Here is a 21,174-nt window from a genome sequence, read left to right on the forward strand (position 1 = left end):
ACAACATATTGGAGGGAAAGGAGGTCTTGAGGGGGGTAGCACTTTTTAAAAGGAAGAAACATGTGGGCAGGTGGCCAGCTCATTGTCTAGCGCGGGGATTTTTTCATGGTGTACTGCTGCACTCATTTAGACTTAAGTTAAGGTTGAGCGAGCCCCAGCTGGAGGCTGGACCACTGACCCAGAAGCTGGAGATACCCAGCGACGTGTACACGACTGGAAGCCTCCCTTTCCGAAGCTCAAATATAATTACTTTATTCTACACTCTTCACTCACCAGACAGCTCACACGCGCAGGGAGGAAAAATCCTCTTCCAGTCAGTTCAGACCATACTGATCCTGGGCTATTAATGCCCATCTTGCAGCTCACTACAATACTCACTCGTAGCCCAAGCGCTGCAAGGCGCAAATGCACCAGAAACATCACTGTATTGACAGGATAATTACTGAGGTTATTTAAGTTGAAAGGCAGCAGACTGAAGGAAAGAAATGGTAGGATTTTTGCAAGAGCGAATAAAGGCAGACTTACTGGTACTCCACATCCACTGTACACTTACAAAGACGTTGATTAAATGTCTCAAATGAACAGCAATAGCAATAGCAATAGCACGTACGTCCAGCTCAGGCTGCCGTGGCTGCGCAGCCACAGCAAATACTGCAGAATCCAGTGCCCAACATGATATTCCAGTAGGCTTCTGAGGCAGGAAGCAGGACTGAAAGTCTCTGTCACTCCTATATTCTACCTCATACAAAAGCAATACCAGATTAACAAATACGTTTACACTAACCTGAAAATATTTAATTTGTCTTGAAATGAAACAGTTTGCAGGGAATCTTTTCAAACTATGGGCTTGCGCAGTAGTGATTTCCTCCTACCAATCTCCCACTGCATCACCTTCAGGAAACACACATTTTATCTATTGCTTTCAAAATAGCAAAATGACTATTGACTTAAGTGAAACAAACTCACAAAACCATCTGGAATATCTCTTTCCTTGGAATAACAGGTCGTCTACACAAATGTGGGCTGTGGCACTCCTTCCCATACAGCAGGGTCCCTATCTTACCATGAAGAAGAGGAACTCAAGAGTTGCTCTTGGAAGTTTTTCATGGCTATGCAAGATACTGGGTGCTTGTCCTAACTCAATGAAACACTCGTGCACTCACTTATCTCTGGGCATAGAAATATTTCTGTAAGAGCTACAGAGACAACCATAAGCATTTTGCTTCATCAGTGTGACTTGTTTTATTGGACAAAACTCTTGAGTCTGGGAAAGCAACAAAAAATAAATATCTTCTAACTTTCCAGAAGAAAACACGCTTAAGTGGTGGATGGAAAAGCAAGATTACAACCCCCTGTAAAAGCATGAGAGTTAAAGCCGTGGAAGCAGAGACCCTCTGCCTGCATTAGCTTCAGGCATGCTGACAAAGCAAATCTCTTCCCAGTTATGCCATCTTGGTCCTGCCTCTCCACACCCAACACTACCTAATCTAATACTTTTCTCATCAGTGTAATTAACTACCAGAATTACAATTGCAAAAGGCATATACACACATGCAAGAATTTATCCCTCCCCCAACCGAATTTGTGTACTAAAACCAGTTAAGCTGTGTCTATACAGACTTTTGGGCAGGGTGCAGAAGCCCATCTCGGTTATTTGGTAAAAACACAGCCTCTGTACTGTTGCTAGCACTGAACCTGGCTTAGCATTGTTTACAGATGCTGTATTTGTGCTTCTGCACCACTTTGTAGTCATGCGAATTACAACCAAGCTCTTACAAGAATACAATATCTCACTTCCAGTTAACACCTCCCACTCCCGTGCTTGCCACAAAACATCTCAGCTTCTACTATCAAATTAAGGCTTGACCGAACGTAGCTGACTGAATGTGCCCTGAAGACAGGCAAACAGAGCAGTGAAGCCCTGAAGCTGGACCTCTGTGCATGATTTACAAGCAGGATACAAGCAAGGTGCTCCTTGGAGCACCAAGTTACTCTGATCTCCCGATCCCGGGGCCAGCTAGAGCTTGGTCTAGTCAGAGACATACTTAAAAGTAGTCCAAAACCTGCTCTAATCTGTGCGAATCTACCCCTGTTCTCTAAAATGGCAGCTGGCAATCCCTGAAGCATGTAGGTGCTTTGGTTTACCCTCTACCCCAAGCCAAAGACAAAAGCATCCTGAAGATGTTTGTTGGGTTCTGTGCATCTTTTAACCCTTTGAATAAAACATTTTTTGTACGTTCAAGGAAATGAAGCTTTTGAACTCTGATGAAAGTAACAAAAACAAAGCTCAGAGAACAGTTTCTATGTAGTTGTGGGTTTTTTTAAGGAAAAAAGTATTGTCAACAGCATTGGAAGGAAGCAGCCTGTAATTTCATGCTGTTGCAAATTGTCAGCTGCCTTGCCCACACAAAGTGATTTAACTGGGGGAGTGATACTCCCCAGGAAAATGAGCCGGTAATGGCATACACAGCCCACTGCAGTGAGATCTAATTCTCCATCCTAGGTTCTTTCTCATAGTTTCCCTATAATAACTTTTTGGTGCCTAATTAATGTGAATAAGAACCATGAGTAAAAGTGACTCCAATACTAGCAGTCTCACGGAGGTCAAGGACACAGTGCCTTTTTCCCCCTTCAAATGGGTATCATGACACTTCCATTGAGACCCTATGACAGGGCAATGCTACTGGCTCTATCATACCTGTTTTGTGTCTACGAATAGAGACCTTTTCTCCCTATCACCTTTCACAGACAAGAAAGGATTCATATTCAGCTTACATAGGGTGAGAAAGGGCAGCTGGGCCACGCTGGAGTATTTGGAGGCAAAAATTGGATTGACCTATTTTGCAGTTTGAATGAATACACAAGTGGTAAGGGATCTTGTTCTTGCTTTCAGAACAGCTAGCTCAGAGAAGAACTGGGAGAGCTAGAGAAGCACAAAGCTATGCATCTGTAGGGCAACAGAGGAAGAGCGGTAAGAGGAAATGTCACTTCCTGCTGCAGAAGTTCAGAAGCCTGTGGAGCTCAGCTCTCCACAACTACAGAAACCATTCCTCCTACGACAGCAGATAGTAATACAAAGCAAAAAAAAACCAAGCAAGTTCTACCTCCTCAGAGAAGGAAAAGCTCTGCTAAGGGCCTATCGTTGAATTTATAATCCGTAATTTAATAATATCAAGTACAGAAACCCTGACAGTATCACAAGGTAGATCGATGACTACCTAGTGACTTTGTTTTCTTAGCACATAAACTTCAAGGGTATTGCATGCACATGTAGAAGATTTCTTTCTCTTCGATTTGAGAGGACAGCCTGAGACATCAGTGTTGTGAGGTGCTCACAACCTGAGGTTGCACAACCTGAGCAGTGAGGTCCCTCAAGTAAGCATATTTTAACAACAAGGAAAGACAGGGGCTCACTATTTGGATTATTTCTCATAGGTTACCATACTTACAATTGGGCTAGCATTGATGTAGTCTGAATTGTCGTGGCTATTTTCAGCTTTCAGACATATCCTGGAATGATCATCTGCAAAGGAGAAATAAAGAGAAGAAAGTTTCTATACAAGTATTCTACCCATTTTAAGTTAAACAATTCAAAGTCAGATCAATGTGCATTTTAAGACAGGCAAGCAGGGTAAATATCAGAAAGGATATTTCCTTCTGACTCCTAACTGCACATAGACTTGATGCAGCCACAGAGTCACAGCCTGACTCAGGAATGAAGCTCTAGGATATTTCAGAGGCTGAGTACCAGAAAGCATGTCTTCATGAGATGCACCATAATGTGTTACGACCTCTCGTAGGAAAAAGGGGAATCTCTACTGCTCAGAGAGTTTAAGATTTAAACTAGGCAAATCACTGGAAAATACAGTATTATAGAAAACACTCCTGTGTTTGCAGGGTAGTAAGCTTATCTAGAAAATGAACAGCAGGAACATCAAAGTACAGTTCAGAGCTGGACAGAAAGTTAATCTGTCCTGATCAAAGACAAGTGCTGTGTGGTGCTACGTTAGTGATGAGGGGAGACGATATGACTTGGGGATGATTGTGGGAGAGAGAAAATGCCAATAAGAACTGCATCTAAAAGTACGACTGGAGCACATATAGACATCTTACACTGCTGGTAATGTCGCTAGTTCAGACACCACTAGTAAAGAAAACAGCAGCTCTGGACATAGACTTACTCATGTTGTTTGCCCACTATCAAGATTCTTTTATCACTTTTTACCTTGTATTTTTACTGGTGTTAGCTCAAGTATGTTTAGAGCAGGTACACCTCAAACTCCAGTCCTTTTTTTTTTACTTCAGGACATATGTAATGGATGTGTTTTATTTGTCTGCATTTAGACGGTGACAATGCAGATGTCTGCATCTGTTCCAGTCATCCAGACTCACTTTCTGCTACGAGAAGAGAAACATTTCGATGTCATGAATCATCTCGCCCTGATGTAGCTGTCTCAAACAGGCCAAATTGCACTCGAGAAGTGCCCGTTTCTTTCCACTGACTAAAGAAAGAAAGACCAGGCCACACGCAGATAATTTATGCGAGAGATGTCTAAGTCCTTACATATGAATCTCAAACAACTTGTACCTGATACATAACCAGCACAATTCATACTTCTCAGCAAACCTACCCTGCACAGTATATTGTGGTGAGAGGTCCTGGAGCTGCCCTTTCTATAACCCTCTACAGCTGAACATGGATACTGATGTTTTGAGAGGATCTTTCCACCATTTATTCAAACAGACAAAGTAAGAGTACATGAATACACCCTGTCCCCCTTTGTATCTGGTCTAGTGGCCTGTGACACCATTCTTAACAGCAGAATTACAAGTTGGCTTTTTAAACTATTAAGTACTAATCATTATTTTAATAATGAGCAACAATAAATGTAAGTACCACACAGGAAAGTAGAGACAGAGGGTCTGAACTCTGCTTGGGTTTATTCACCAGTAATGTCACGGCAGTTCAATATGTGAGCGAGACAAAGGTGTGCTTGTACGAGTGTTGTTTATAGTCACTCAGTCTCATCAGCAAAATTTAACCCACCAATGTGAGCAACCTTCTCCTGGAATAAGATTAGAGGTGAACAAATCATGTGGAATGAAGAGGCATTCTTTCCAGTTGACTGCAAGTTAGCAAAAAAAACCCCAAACCCCATCTACAGGAAGGGCCGGAAGGGGGATCTGGGGAACTACAGGCCTGTCAGTCTGACCTCGGTGCTGGGGAAGGTTATGGAGCAGATCATCTTGAGTGCCATCATGCAGCACGTATGGGACAACGAGGTGATCAGGCCCAGCCAGCATGGGTTTATGAAAGGCAGGTCTGGCTTGACTAACCTGATCTCCTATGACAAGGTGACCTGCTTAGTGGATGAGGGAAAGGATGTGGATGTTGTCTACCTACACTTTAGTAAAGCCTTTGACACCATTTCCCACAGCATTCTCCTGGATAAAATGGCTGCTCATGGCTTGGACGGACGTACTCTTTGCTGGGTAAAGAACTGGCTGGATGGCCGGGCCCAAAAGGTTGTGGTGAATGGAGTTTACTCCAGTTGGTGGCTGGTCACAAGTGGTGTTCCCCTGGACTCAGTATTGGAGCCAGTTCTGTTTAATATCTTTATCAATGATCTGGATGAAGGGATCGAGTGCTTCCTCAGTAAGTTTGCAGACGACACCAAGCTGGGCGGGAGAGTTGATCTGATTGAGGGTGGGAAGGCTCTGCAGAGGGATCTGGACAGGCTGGGTCGATGGGCTGAGGCCAGTTGTATGAGGTTCAACAAGGCCAAGTGCCGGGTCCTGCCCTTGGGTCACAACAACCCCATGCAACGCTACAGGCTTGGGGAAGAGTGGCTGGAAAGCTGCCCAGCGGAAAAGGACCTGAGAGTATTGGTCAATGGCCGACTGAATATGAGCCAGCAGTGTGCCCAGGTGGCCAAGAAAGCCAATGGCATCCTGGCTTGTATCAGAAACAGTGTGGCCAGCAGGGCTAGGGAAGTGATTGTCCACCTGTACTCGGCACTGGTGAGGCCACACCTCGAATACTGTGTTTAGTTTTGGGCCCCTCGCTACAAGAGAGACATTGAGGTGCTGGAGAGTGCCCAGAGAAGCGCAACGAAGCTGGTGAAGGGTCTGGAGCACAAGTCTGATGAGGAGCAGCTGAGGGAACTGGGGTTGTTTAGCCTGGAGAAAAGGAGGCTGAGGGGAGACCTTATCGCTCTCCACAACTACTTGAAAGGATGCCATAGTGAGGTGGGTGTCGGTCTCTTCTCCCAAGTAACAAGCCATAGGACAAGAGGAAATGGGCTCAAGCTGCACCAGGGGAGGTTTAGATTGGATACTAGGAAAAATTTCTTCACTGAAAGGGTTATCAAGCATTGGAACAGGCTGCCCAGGGAAGTGGTTGAGTCACCATCCCTGGAGGTATTTAAAAGACGTGCAGATGTGGCACTTAGGGATGTGGTTTAGTGGTGGACTTGGCAGTGCTAGGTTAACGGTTGGACTTGATGATCTTAAAAGTCTTTTCCAACCTAGACGATTCTATGTTTAACTGTTCACATAAAATTATTTCCTCTGGTAAGGTTTCAACACAATAGGAGGATGAAGAAGATGAGAAAGGGAACACGTGAACATGCACATTATTCACTTCCACCTTACTTTGGCACCACTGCAAAAAAAATCTGAAACATAAAAGTGAACTTGTGACATCTGAGATCCTGGGGCTGGCTACCCAAGATTTTGTATAGAAAGCTTTACAATGAGCATTGTCACAGAGTGCTTGAAGAACTACAGCTCTGAAACCTTTTGGCTATGCAGGAGATATGCAGGTTACATGCACTAAATGTGGTCTCTCATGTATCTTAAGCTAAGTAAGCACTCAGGATAAGTCCCATTCATTGGACTGCAAAAGTGTTTGAACTAATCACCAATGAAAATGTGTGAAATGTTTTCAAATGGATGAGGGAGAGAGAGCAGACAGTGATTCATTAGTATTTAGCAAACAGATGTCAGTGTGACTCTCCAATAAAAGTCAAGTGTCAGATCAGTAACTTCAGGATCTTTTTTTTTAAAACATAATGCTTTATCCAGACCCTCTGACTTAGTGTACCATATCATTATCCTGCTGTCTTGGACGGTTTATCAGAGGGTGAGACATGTTAGGGCTTTGGTAGCGAAAAGGTGGTGAGACTTTGTATTTGCGCTCAGAAAAAAAAAAGGGTGCAAAAAAGGTTGTACATGTGTTTTCTGCATATATCAAGAGTTTGCACCCATGTGTGCTTCAGTGGCAGCATCAAGCATTCATATTGACAATGAACAGATTGTGCTTGTCTATGCCTGTTATCACCTCAAAGCTTCTAGGAACTAGCATAATAGCTCTTCAGAAACAGGCAGAAAAAGAAGGGGGAAAAAAATAGAATACCATGGACACCAGTTTGTTACGTTAACATTAAGCAACTATGGGGAAAATGCCAAATGTACAAGATTTTTTTTTGTAAACTGCATATTGATTATGTTAGAAGCAAGGAAAGAGAAGCAGGAGAAGCAGGAAATAAAAGGAAGGAAGGGGATGACAGAAAAGGAAGATATATAAGATCAATCTAAAAAGCAAGAAAAAAAGATGAATGAAGAAATAGGAGAGGAGAGGGACGGTAATAAGGAAGTGAGAGAAAAGACAAATGCTGTTACTAACTACTGCAATCTGGCCAAGCTACAAGTAGTCATCATTTCAAATATCTACAATAGCTACTGCTGAATGCTGAACTACTTTGCATTTGCTACTGCTCCAGCAAAGCCACAGCTGAAAGAAAAGCGAAACGTATAGATGGATATGCGTGGCAGAGAGAGGCTTCCTGAACAAGAAGGCTAGTACTAACCTATAGCTGAGGAGAAGTATAACACAATGTTGTATTTTATATACATATAAAATATAAAGTATAAAATATGAATTAAAGTATAAATTATAAAGGGTAGAGGATAGAGGATAAAGGATAAAATATAAAACAAGAACACATGAGTTTGTAGTATATAAAAACTCAATTTATAGACAGAAATCTAAGTTTTGGTGTCTACAGACAGATATCTTCATCTGGACTAGGTTACAGTTAATGGGGCTTGATTTAGTTGGCTAAACATGTCGTACCATTTGAGAAACTGTAGAGTCGATTAGACATTGCACAACGTTAACAGATATGACACAAGACCTAACGACTTGTATCCTATTGGACCAGCATCTGAAGCTCACACAGGATATCTGAGGGCATCGTAGAGCTATTCATTTCACTGAAAATAAAAAACTTACTTTTGGTCATTGCACAGATCTCTTGATGCCACTGCACTGACTAGCTCTTCACTGGCTGTAACGGGTGCTTTGATACCTGGCTTGCACGGAGGCAGCTACATGGAGGTACTTAAATTTAGGCATCTTAATCTACGATATCACAGAATCATGCACAGAGAACTTGATTCAATGCCTCAGTGTAGGTTTGTAGTGAGATCTGAGGTGCGCTAAGGACGCTCAGGCTAGCAGCTAGGAGGGCACGGGTCTCCCATAAAGCCTGTGTTATACCTACCAGCTCTGCGTGGGTGCCCTGAATACTTTAGGCATCTCCAATGGCACCAGATTCCTGTGTTTAAACAACTGAGTTCAGTGCAAAATGTCGTATCTATCTGGATTATTGAAACAGCCACCAATACGACAGTGGTATGCCATCTCACAGTCTTCTATTTATCTCACAGTGGCCCTGTGACTTAATGAAGACCTATTACTTTTGCTGGTTTTCCAATGGGCATTGAAAGCTTGGAAAAATAAGACTCCCATCTTACCTAATTCCCTCTGTCTTCTGTTTCCTTTTAGTCAGATACTTCTGAAGGAACAGAACCAACAAACAAAGGCTGGACACAAGGAGTATGGGCGACTTTGGGTTGACTGAATCCAAGCATCACAGAGCAGAGTGAATCTCACAACAATCAACTTGGCACATTCTGCCTGGATCATCATTCTCTTCCTTCTAGATTTAGGCTGATATTTTTTCTTCCATACAAAGCACTGTACAGAACCACACTGAAGTAAGAAAGTGAAGAACTACTGAGGAGCAAAAGTGGAGCAGTCTGAAGACTGTGAAGAATCATAATTTGTTGATTATCATTATTTTGCCCATAGGTTATTTGCACAAACTGGAACTCTTCTTAGATCTGAACTGAAAGCAAGTTCGTTTATTCCAAAGCACTATTTGTACGCGCATTACTGATAGGGAAAATGCACACGCCCAGAGCAAGTACCCTCTGCTCAGGTGTGCCCATCCTCGGTGCACATCCCCTGGCTCTGCTCTCACTGCACACAAGCCTCAGAGCTGGGTGCACACTCTGCCCTCGAACGCTTTGCTTTCCTTTGGGGGAAAATCAAAGCACAGAGGTAAGCAGGTTGCTGTAATATACACCATGACCCACGGACACAGCTACGGTAGACAGCTTTTGACAGATGTACACTGCACAAAGTTGTTTGCCAAATGTTTAAAATACCCATGTGTATCTATGGTATACATAAATAGCAACATACAGTATCGACCCCATTGAGATGGTTTTATTTTGCAGAGATGCAAGAAGAGAAAATAAAGTCTCGAAAGTTTTTTTTTGGACATCAACAAATTGAGCTGCTCATGTGTTCATACAGAAAAAAAGGTATCCCATTGCCCTAAATTATAGCAATCTGCTTGCTGGTTGGATAAAAGGATGCAGTTTTGTTAATCTAGAAGGTCCGAGTTACTTCAATTGTTAGAATTTTTAAACTAGTAATTAATTAAGTGCCATGTCGAGGTGTTCTGCTACCAAGTATTTTAAAAGCTGTTTGTAAATAGAGAAGGTATAAGAGTAAACTCTGATAAATCTGTGAGATTAAAGGTAATGTTAATCTAGAAATTACATCAGTTATGTAATCAGTAAAAAATAATATCATATTATTTTAAGACTGGTTAAGAAAGGAAAATGCAAAGTAAATACAACACAATATTAAAGCTTCTTTGAAGGCTTCCTAAGGTGAAATTTTTTACATGAATTGGCAATCTTGTTCTACCTTGTCAAGGTGATGATGAATATGAAAGGGGTAAGGAAATGCTAACAAGGCATTACTCTGTGAGAATACTTTGAATGTAGCATAACAACTTTGTAGCATATCAAAACTGTATCAGCTTTGCTTCTTAATTTATTATGAAGCAAATCTGTGACTTTTTGCTATAGTTTTAATGTCAAACGTAGTCAAAAAGAAGTGGGCAAACTGGGCTCTTTCTCATCTCAGTCTAATCTTAGAGCCTACAATAACCATCACCTTATCAAAATTTAATATTGTTTAAACTCTATGCCACACTTTCTACCCATCATCAAAGTAGTTTTAAGGGTACACCATGACAGCTGTTTACCAGTGCGCAGCAACTTCAGAAAGTGAGGGCAGGTAATTTTGTGCAATTCAGTCAAAAAAAGAAAGTTCCCAGTGCACTAATAGCTATAATAGAAGTTTCCACATTGTAACAAAGCCAAAAAATAGCATTTTACTCTCATAAAAGTACTAAGGGATTTTAACTGTGCTAAAATACTCCTAATTAAAGCTTCAGATAAATTGCAGCCACCCTGTCCATGTCCAAATACCTTCCCAGGTAGTACTGATTCAGTCCAGACTCAGCGATGGGAAGAACAGGCATAACAACATGCCATGGAAGAAGCAATGAGCAGAGACTTGTCAACTGAAGGCTCGTCAGTGTAGGATGATTCATCATGGTACAATATAATGAAAAGAGACAGACTATCTTAGCTCTGAAAATAGTTCAGCTCTTTAGTGTGGCATGACACCCAAGCTAAAAATCTCTGCTCTTTAGCACTGCCGCAGCTATGTTATATCCGGATTCAGAGCTAGAACGGTCTAGTCTGAGGGTCCCTATCTTATTGCTCATTGTATCACGCAGACACGTTTCCTACATCGGCTGAACAACCAGCATCAATTGCTGGCAACACCTGTAGCGCCCATGCTGTCTCCAGCGCAGCAACCAGAAACAATCTGGCTTAATTTATGAGCAGAGACTTGGAACAGCTTAAGATGGTCTGACTATAAGTCCATATTGAAAAGAACACTTTAAGCAGGAAGATCAATTTGGATCAATACACATTATCATGGAGCGATTTTTACTTCCTATCGTGTCGGTTAAATGCTATTCTTTCAGGATGGAAAAGAGCACAGAAGTCTTGCGCTTCTTTAACTTTCATGGTTACCTCTTTAGAGCTTTTCAACAGACCTGATCCCACAACACATGGAAGTCAGCAAACTGTTGCTGTTGCCCCAAAAGGCTCTTGACCAGCACCATATTTACTCAGGAGAATCCGTATCGCCAAGCTACTGTACTCCTCTCCTCGACAGCAAAGTACTGCAGACAGAGCCAGTACATAAACAACAGAGCCAAACCCTGCTGAAGCAAATATGCAAGGACTGATGGGCTCAGTTAAATTATCATGTACTTCCAAAGAATCTTCACTCTAAATCTGGCTCTGACATTTACTTAATGTGTTACCTGTCATTTCCCCATTTCTAAAGGAGGAATAGAACTTACTCAAGGCCCTCACAGGGAAAATTAATGTTTTCAGGGCACTTTAAAAATTAAAATAGCTATGTATTTTTGCCAAGCTACCCAGCTGGATTGTGGGCACACTGACTGAGAGCATTTGTGTTGCTGTGGTCTATGCATATATTCTCAGTTTCAGTTTTGTTTCATTGGTTGCTTAATAAAATGTGTGGCCATAGATTACCAATGTAATCTATGAGATACATATATTTGCATAGGAAAAATATGTTGCTTTATTTCAAGCTCAGAAAGGTGGCTGCTTACAGGAAAGAGCAGATTCTAGGAATATAAACACTGGCTGGTTGTTTTTTTTTTTCTTTTTCTCTTTTTATCCTAAGCCTAGCAGAGAGAGAAGCCAGTTTGCAAGCTTATCCACTGAAGCCTAAAGGGGCTCATTCAGTACAGCTGAGTATCTGATAAACAGATCATCTAGCTCTGATTATAGACTGCTGGTATTACTGTTGGATGGACATGATACCAACTTGTCTAAACACAAGCCAAACTTCTTTCTGTTGAATGGCTACAGATGCCACTCTTGTACAGAAAGTATATTCCAGCATTGAAAAGCACTCTGGCTATTGAATTTCATGAGACAGCACAGCTGCAGCAGCAGTGCTATGTGACATAGTTGTGCATTTTTGTAACATATATGCAACTTATAAGGAGATAAACAGTGTCTGATGTGACAACAGGACATGCACCCAACCCATAGCTGTAGCTACAGTTTTCTGGTACACATATGAGCTACTCTGTATTCTGTTTGCCTGTCATCTCTAGCTTTCAAACCACTGTGCAAAGGATATTGAGAAAAGTATCAACGACTTACTTAAAACGCAATCATCTAAATTAGAGTGTACATACATGGTACTACAGCCCGTGAGCGATTCTTCTGGACATTTTCCTCCTGCTGTGCAATGGTGGTGGCATTGGGTTCAGCCTGGTAAGCACACAGAGCTTCCCACTCTTTCTCCAGACGATTCTTGTTTTTCAGATGATCTTCCATGTAGGACTGGAATTAAAAGAATACAGTATTAAGCATTGACTTAGCTAGGCTCAAAGCTAAGCTAAAAGGATGTATCTCAGGATGGAAAGCACAGGAATCCCGAGCTTTGGGGATAAAACACAAAACACAATCAGTCTTATGACTAATTCACTTAAGAGAGTTAACTTCAAGATTATTTGTGCTATACAAAATGAGAACGCTAACATGTACCAGTGCTAACAGAGAAGAAATGCTTGAAACCCCCAGCTACTGAGCTTCAGGAGAAAACTATTTCTGCTTCAGTACCTAGAAAATGTAAGCCCAAATGTCTCTTTCATCAGGCAATGAAAAAGAAACCAAAGTCCATTGATAAAAATTACTACAACAACAGCTCACGTCAAACCGAAGGCTTTTGAAAGTAAAGTTCAAGCACATATGCAACTCACAACAACGATACAGCTGTTGAGGAGAATTAAAAAATTGCCAGGCTGAAGTGTCACGACTCAAGTACCAGGTCATCAGGAACTCATCCTGCACATGGACTGGCACAGAGAGGGCCTTGAACTGAGAAGGTGCTGTTAAATTAATATTAATATAGGTTGTTAAAGATTGTACCTGGCATTCAGTAAAGTCAACAGTGTTAGGAGAAGCCTCACCAAAGAAAAATGAACTGGCTGTGGCAGGAACGATGGCCCATCACAGTATATTGGTGCAGGTCTTAAGTTTTTACAGATCTCCCGAGGCTAGAGATTCAGTATGGCAGCTCCAAAGGTTTGCCAAAAGCGAACTAAAACCCTATTCCTTCACCCCATGGACCTGAAAATCAACCAAGTAGGTGAGGGGAAGAGAGCAGACAGGAGGAAGGGTGGGGAAAACCAGAAATCGTCCCCTCCCTTTAACATGAAAATGAAGAAAGTGATCACCTGGTACTGTAAGCCTACTTATACAGCCAAATTACCTGTCAGAGCCTGTCACCTTCTCCTACAGTGAGCAGCAGGAGAATCTCACATTACACCCAGTTCGTACTTGTAAATTAAACTCCATACTACCTTTACAAGGTAGGTTGAAGTTAACATCCTTAAACCGATTAAAGAAGGGACAGACTGTTCAGGGGAGAGGCACAGGGTCTGCACAGGGGTTGGGAGCAGAGCGGTGGGTGCCTCTGGCCCAAACAGCAGTCAAAGCGGTTCCCGCTGGAGCACTCACTAATACAGCCCAATCTGTAGCAACACTCATCTAGAAAAAGCTCCTGGAAAGGATTCACTGAAAAGTATAAAAAGCAGTTTAATTGCTTACAAAACCTCTTCCTTAGACAATCTCCGTTATGTTGAATAGCTCTTCCCAAACATGCTTTAAAGAAGAAAGGCTCGCATGCCCTCTCAGCGGGTTTAACAGAAGGTGCAAAAAGCTTGCAGCTTGTCTTCCACCGAATGGGAATGCTGCTAAAGCTGTCGCTCCACCGCGCTGCCCGCCCCACCAGCGAGGCAGGAGACTGCTCTCTCTTGCAGCTTGAATGGTTTTTTGGTTACAAAAGAGCCCCTGACACACAGCTTTGTTTTGTGCAGGGTTTGTGGGGTGTGGGTGTCCCTAGATGAGATTTGTAAATCAAACCTGTTACTGAAAAGCAATTCAAGAAGCGACGCTTCCAGAAAGAATATCTTTAAGGACATAGAAATATATCGCGTTAGAAGAAAGGTTTCTAAAGGAGGTAAAAAATAGTGGTGGCCTAGATACAATCAAAACACCTACTGTGTGATTGCTTCTTTTCTATAATGAAGGAAAAAGCACCGCAGTGGACGGAGCCGCGACCTGACGGATGGGGAGCTGGGAGAGCTGCGCGGCCCCGTCGTGTGCTAGGGGAGTGCGTCAGCTAACATGTTCCCAGCCTTAACCTGCAAGTTAATGAGAGAAAACCATCCTCTGATAGCTTGCTTGTCCTTGCCGAAAGGCTGTTGCTACTGGGGAAAGGAGGGAGGCTAAAGATCCCGTTCTCGTCTCCTAGTAAATCTGTGCCTGGACATGTATACTGAACATAAAAAAAAAGATAATCCCTCCTGAGCAGAGAATAGTTGGTATATAAGGATTTTTATGAGGCAAAGGGAAAAAACAGCAAAACCTTACAATAACAGTGAGCCAAGACTCCTGGCTTCAGAGAAGCTGTTTAGCATGCAGCAGGCAGAGATCAGGCAGTCAAGGACCAGCCCGTAGCATCTTCCCATTTTAAACCACAGTTTTATAATCTGATTCATTTTGACATGCCCGTCACCAATGTCCCATAGATTTCAGGGACATTTTATGCAGATATGCAGATCTGCCAAGACTGAATCTCTCCAAAATACTGTGAGATCCACGAAGCTGTAGGAAAAGGGCTGTGAACATTTAATTCCTAAGGCAGGGCTGTACGTAGCAAGGAGTTTCCCATTGGCTCCAACTTGCCTATTTGATGATTTCAAGGATCGTATTTTAAAAATAAATTTTATTTTCTTTTTAAATGGTCAAATGTGACACAGCTAAGGTAATTTGATTGCTTTTAGTGCACATGAATTTTTAAATAACTCATCTCTCTTTAAAAAGGAATACTCTTTTTACTTTTACCTTCCTTTGTCAGGGAATCCTGACTGTAAAGACAAATGAATGTTCAAATGAAAACAAACTGAAATCTTTACTTTAACCGGACAACCACTTTTCGTGTAGTCTCAACACCTGGAACACACGGATCAGATTCACAGGGCACTTCCTGACAGATCTTGAAAAGGTGTTTGACTATTTGAACAGACCCATGGAAGGCTCTGTGCAATATAAACATCTGCTTTATGCACGTTTAAAAAAGCTACCAAGAAAGAAGCTTGCTTTAAAACATTCAGAAGTCAGACAATTCCCTCAGACTTAAGTAATCTTTCATTTACAGTCCTTCAGAGCCCCTACACTCATCCCCATTTTGCTAAACAGAAGCTTAGTGATTTTGAAACGCTCTCTTGGGAGCTGCTGGATGTACATTAAATTGAGTGGAACTTCTGATATTTTAGCGATTGTATGTCTACTCAAATCCGCCTCTTAATTAGGATGTTTTCATGAGACATTCTGCAGCGTTTGCCTGGTACAAAAGAAATTCATTACCAACATGTCAAACATGCACGTGATTGTCCTTGTCCCAGAGCAGCAGGTAAAATAAATAGAGGTTGTCACCACTGTTCTGTTACTGTAATGCTCCTCAAAGCCTGCTGAAAAAGGCAGAGGTCTAGTCTCACCAATATGCCCACATCAAGACAAGTCCTGTAACCCCAAGTATACGCTATTATTTAAACAAACACTGTCTGCTTGGCCAGATCTCCTGATGTACCTTAAATTTCATTAAGGCTTAGCTTTCCTTCCACAGGGCCTCACCTGCAAGAACAATTGATAGCCTAGTTCATACTTTTGTATGCACAGATGAGATACTCTCGCTACCAAACATGTTATGGGGATAAGGAGGATGCATCGATGTTATGTGGAGAGGGCGGATGTGTTGTAACTTCTATCATTATTGTGTGAGACATGCCAGTCGTAAGGCAAGAGATGAGCTTTCAGCCAGAAGATGAAAAACTGTCCCAGGGACAGTGAATCGCTGGCCAAGAGAACCAGTGCCAGTGGCAAATATTAAGAGAGATTCAGTGTGCCTGAACGCAGGCACAAAGACAGAGCACAGCAGCCTGGCTTGCCTTTGGTAAAGCTTCCTGAGCGCTCGGTTGATGTTCTAATATGGTGTCAAACCACTTTGTTTTTCTTTGCTTTTTTCTCTACTCAAGGAGTGGCATCCAGTGCATGCTCTGTGACTAAATGAAGGTTAACAAATATAACAATTACATTCTAATTGTCTGGTCAATCTCCAAATACCTTCTTCAGAGATAGTATGGTTTGCATCTGTCAAGATATTTGTTTTAAAAACACCTATTTTATTAGCTGATGTTCAGCTATTACAAAAAGCAATTATTTTTGACAACGTACTTCCAAAATGGTACTTGATTAGACATTCTTTTCACGACCGAGGATGTCTCTTTCAATGAAAAATGGGCAACTGTTAAATTGACAGACCTCGACAGGTCTAATCGAATCTCAAATGTCAGCTGAAGAAGTGGATGGGACATTATCTTAATCCTCGTGAACGGTGACCACTCAAATCCACACCTTTCATCTAACAGCGTGAGAGCCACGGCTTTCAAACTGCTGCCGCTTCTTCCAGATGCAGAGGGCCAGGCAATGCCGTGGTGCTTCTCTGGGCTCCTCAGAGGAATTTGGAGAGGAGAGAATTGGCCTTAGCTATTAAATAGCAAATTGTGCACTAAACGACCATACTCGAAACAATCTGTTTTGTTATTCCCTCCAATTGACTTAAGTAAAGGCTCTTTTCGCCTGTGTTCCTTGCTAACTTGTAGGCTACATTGTTCTGGCACAGGACACCCCAGCATTTTTGCTATTCTGCTTAAACTTCTTTGTCTTCTACAGTACATATTGCATTGACTAGATGTAAGAGGAAAACTTTTCTGCGTAAATCCAATTTACTTTCAACACAGCACAAGATTTTCTCCTTCCTTTTTCTGGCTTAATACCTTATCATTAGCGGCTTCACAGTAAATTTCTCTGTTCCCACTCATATTACTTGAAGTGCTATAGAAGCTAGAGACAGAAATAGCCCATATGATTACACATTTCCAGGCCTTCAAATAATGCCTTGTGTCTTGTACTTCACTAAGAAACTTTGCTAACATTTAGGTGCCCTGTATCTGAAATGGAAGCCTAAAACACAGCTCATGACTATTGCTCGGGACACGAACTGTTCTGAACGATACATTGTATTTCTGGAAATACTCAAATATTTTCAATAAGGAATAGTAGTACTCATTTGAGATGGCTTTTTCATAGGGATGCCAATAGTATTGCTTTTCTGTTGCAAACTTAATTTGCTACCCATTGTCACCAATCCATTTATTTCAACCTTACTCTGCTTACACAGAATATTGCTGTTCTGTATAATTTCTGCTTGTATATATTTCAGTGTCTTCACAAATCATGAATTAATGGATCTATGCAAACTATAGACATCTCTTCTTGCGACTCTTTTCTTCAAAGATAATTTAACCTTATTTGTTGTATGTGTTTTCAGGTTTAAGGTTTTCAGACTTTTGAATTACTCCTCTGTCATCACTTCTGTGCAGAACTTTACACTGTGATACCACTTGCAAAAGTCATTAAGTCACTTCCATCCACTTCCAGATCATTATTTAAAAAGTTAAATATAACTGGATCTAACAGCAATTCCTGTACTCTCCCAGCCACTCCCATACATAGCTTTTGATCATTACTTTCTGTATATCATCCTTTAGCCACATTTCAATCCACATAATTGTCTTCTAAAAAATTGACATTAATTTTTCAATTAACTATTCATGAGACAGTTTCAAGGCTTTATTAAAATCTGGATATTTTACATCTGTTGTTTTCATTTCATCTACTGGTTTTGTAGTTTTAGTTAAATAAAAAGCAATCAAGTTTGTCCAGGCAAGATTTATTCTTTATAAAATTATGCACATTCTTGCTCATTGTGCAGCTATCCAATGGAAAGGATGGAGGAGATTAGCAAACGCACAAAGGAAAGACACCAGCCTTCCCCATCCTCTTAAATGAGACCCTCACACTTATCTCCCTTTTATGCCCTTGAAAAATGTCTCACTAGATAATCAGCAATTTCTTTTTAAATATATGCTCCATTATTTTCTAGGGCTGGAGTCTGGACTCAGGGAATAGCAATAGAAAGGTTCATTTCTCTTCTCCTCTTTCCTTCTCTCCACTCCTCTTTTATGAAATTATGATTACTTTATTCTTCTATTTTGGTGCACCCACACTTGTCCAGATCTGCTCAAATAAAGCTCCCTGAGATAAGTGTCACTATGAGAATCCTGAGCCGTATTCAGACCATGCAGAGCACCACAATATTTCTTCACATTTTCTAAGCATTTCTCACATCACCTAACACAGGTTCACAGTAGTGCTGAAGTTACTTTGGGCTCTCCCTTGTTTACAGAAGGTCGGTCTTTCTCTCTGAGCTTCTGTGGTGGTCTTGCAGAGACCGAAGGCTGGGAGGTCACCACACGTTTCCATGAAGAATGCTCTCAGTGGTGCCCCATGTAGAAGAAAACACAGGAGCAGAGCCAAACTATGCCCATACCTTTCCTACCTTTCTTCCTTAACAAAGCAGACCTTCAATAAGGAGAGGATGCACTATCTCAACCAATTTAAGTCTTTCAATCAACTAACACAGTAAGAAAATCACAGTTTTCTCTAATAGCTATACTTCTGTTGAAGCACCACAGATGTTTCTGATCCAACCAACTCGCAATAATGTAGACCCTATAGCTGTTACTGAGACCAGCTCCACCTCTGAAATGTCACTCCATAACTGCTAACTCCATAACTTAAAACCACTAGCTTTAGCCCTAACATGGCAAATCAAGTTTTCAATGTTAACTGTAGAGAAGTGTGACTTTATTGGGCTAGTTACATTGAGTTTATATATATATATATATATATATATATATACACATATATAAAAAATAAAGATTCTGTTGTGGTAACTTATTGTCAGTATCTCACAGAACTTGTATCTGGAAGAAATCCCAGTAAATTAACATCTGGCTATAAAGTCTCACATACTTTCAATCCTGGGGAGCGTTCTGCATCCGCTGCTGTCAGTGGCAACACTCCTGACTTCACTGGAGCCAGGATTTCATCATCCGATTAGTCAGACGTTTCAGGCTGAAGGCTCCTATCTCTTTTCTAACTTGTCTTGTGCCATCCCAGATCTCCTGATCTTATCAGCGAGAACTGTCTAAGGTAACCACGAATGAAAAAATCTAGGAAATAAAACCCTGGGAATTTGTATTTTGTCTTTGTAAAACACACTGAGAAATTATTTTTCCTCCTCAGTGTTTGCAGCCACGTTACTACCATAACGTGTTTTGATCTAATTTTTCTCGTATTTCTCAGTACTCGATTACACCAGTGAAAAGAGCATTTGAAGCATTTTCAATCCAGTATTTTAAACTACTGTGAAGCTTTAATAGTAATTTGGCATAAAATACTACTAATATCATATATAATATGGTAGGTGATGAAGGAAAACTAAAAAAAAAACCAGAGGGAGGCAATTCTCTGACAAAGCAACCATTCAGCCTGGTTGAGAATAATATCCCTAGATTGTTTCAAAGAGGTTGTATTATTCGGAAATAAATTAACCTCCATGGTGATGTCAGCCAACAATAAAAAAGGACATTCCATAGTTTCAATTTTATATTTTTAGATGTAAAGATTATCGTAAACAACTAAGCATGTACACAGAGAGCACAGTCGTGCTTTAAGCATGCCATCTAAAATAATTTTAAATGATTGTCCTTGAGTTTCTAGAGAAGTATCAGCTTTGCATGAGCAGTTTATGACATTCTCTATCAAACTAGACTATCGTGCAACTTTTGCAAGAATGACTGTAATTCACAAGTACATTAAATGGCAACCTATGTTCTGTTTACCTAAATTAATATACCCTTGATGTGGTGTATATCACTGCCTCCCCCTCTCTTAATGCTCTGATAATAGAGTTTTGTAACTTGTAAAAGGATTACTTCAATCCAATCAGCAGGTGCTGGGATCAGTGTGTGTCAGACAAATACTCGCTAATCCTTTTTCTTACAGCTCCCAGCTGCCAAAGGTGCTCAATGAAATCCCAGGGAAATGGCTGGGTACAACCTGGTGTGGACTGACGTAGGTTTTCAGCTCTGGAGGAAATCTTGGAAAACACACGTGATGCTAACCATTGCTTGAATCAGGAATGATGGAGGCAGGTATGCTTTTGAAAGGAAACATAGCATCAAACATTAAAAAAAAAAGAGGATGTTTAATTATGAAATATTTAGTCTACCTGGCTCTCTAAATATAGCAGAAGATACAGAAATTCACTCTACAAAGAATCCTTCTTGAGGATTATCAGCTACTTAATGGTGTCTTCTAGGTCTTAAAATACAACCACCCCCATCTCCTCCTCCTTACCCCCTTTCTTGAAATCTAAATTATGCCTATGAAGTTTCACACCTGCAATTAATTTGCTTTAAATAAACCTCAACAGAAAGGAGCATATGATTACCATAAAAGGAATATAATTTGCTCCCTTACAATCTCTGTATTTCTATGGCTCCTTCTGTCCAACTGTCTGAAAGTACCCACATTAGTTCTGCAGGGGAGGCAACTAGCATCGCTGTTTCACAGATGGGAAACGAAAGGGCAGAAACACTGAAGTAAATTTCCCAGGGTCACAGAATATGCTCCTAAACCTCTTATTTTGCAGGGAAATTCAGAAATCAGTCGTCTTGACCGCTGTTCTTTCCTTTTCCCATGATCATGTTTATAGACAGGGCTAAAGGTTGTGCAACCTTCAGGAATCCATACCTCATAACATTTTCGTAATTAGAGCATACCAAATGTCCTGACTCTAACGGAATTAGAACAGGTTTCGGTTTGGGGGTTTTGTTTAGAAGTACAGGGTTTAAGCAGTTGATGAGGAGAGGA

General features: G+C 41.1%; 1 protein-coding gene across 1 annotated transcript in view; it reads right to left on the bottom strand.

The window, feature by feature from the left end:
• Positions 1-21,174, bottom strand: part of PTPRN2 (protein tyrosine phosphatase receptor type N2) — a 679,248-nt gene that overhangs the window by 53,689 nt on the left and 604,385 nt on the right. The window contains 2 exon segments of the mRNA XM_075495417.1: positions 3,450-3,523; positions 12,462-12,609. Coding sequence (XP_075351532.1) covers positions 3,450-3,523; positions 12,462-12,609 — 222 coding nt within the window.

This window comes from Mycteria americana, chromosome 2, assembly GCF_035582795.1.
Source record: "Mycteria americana isolate JAX WOST 10 ecotype Jacksonville Zoo and Gardens chromosome 2, USCA_MyAme_1.0, whole genome shotgun sequence".
NCBI lineage: Eukaryota > Metazoa > Chordata > Aves > Ciconiiformes > Ciconiidae > Mycteria > Mycteria americana.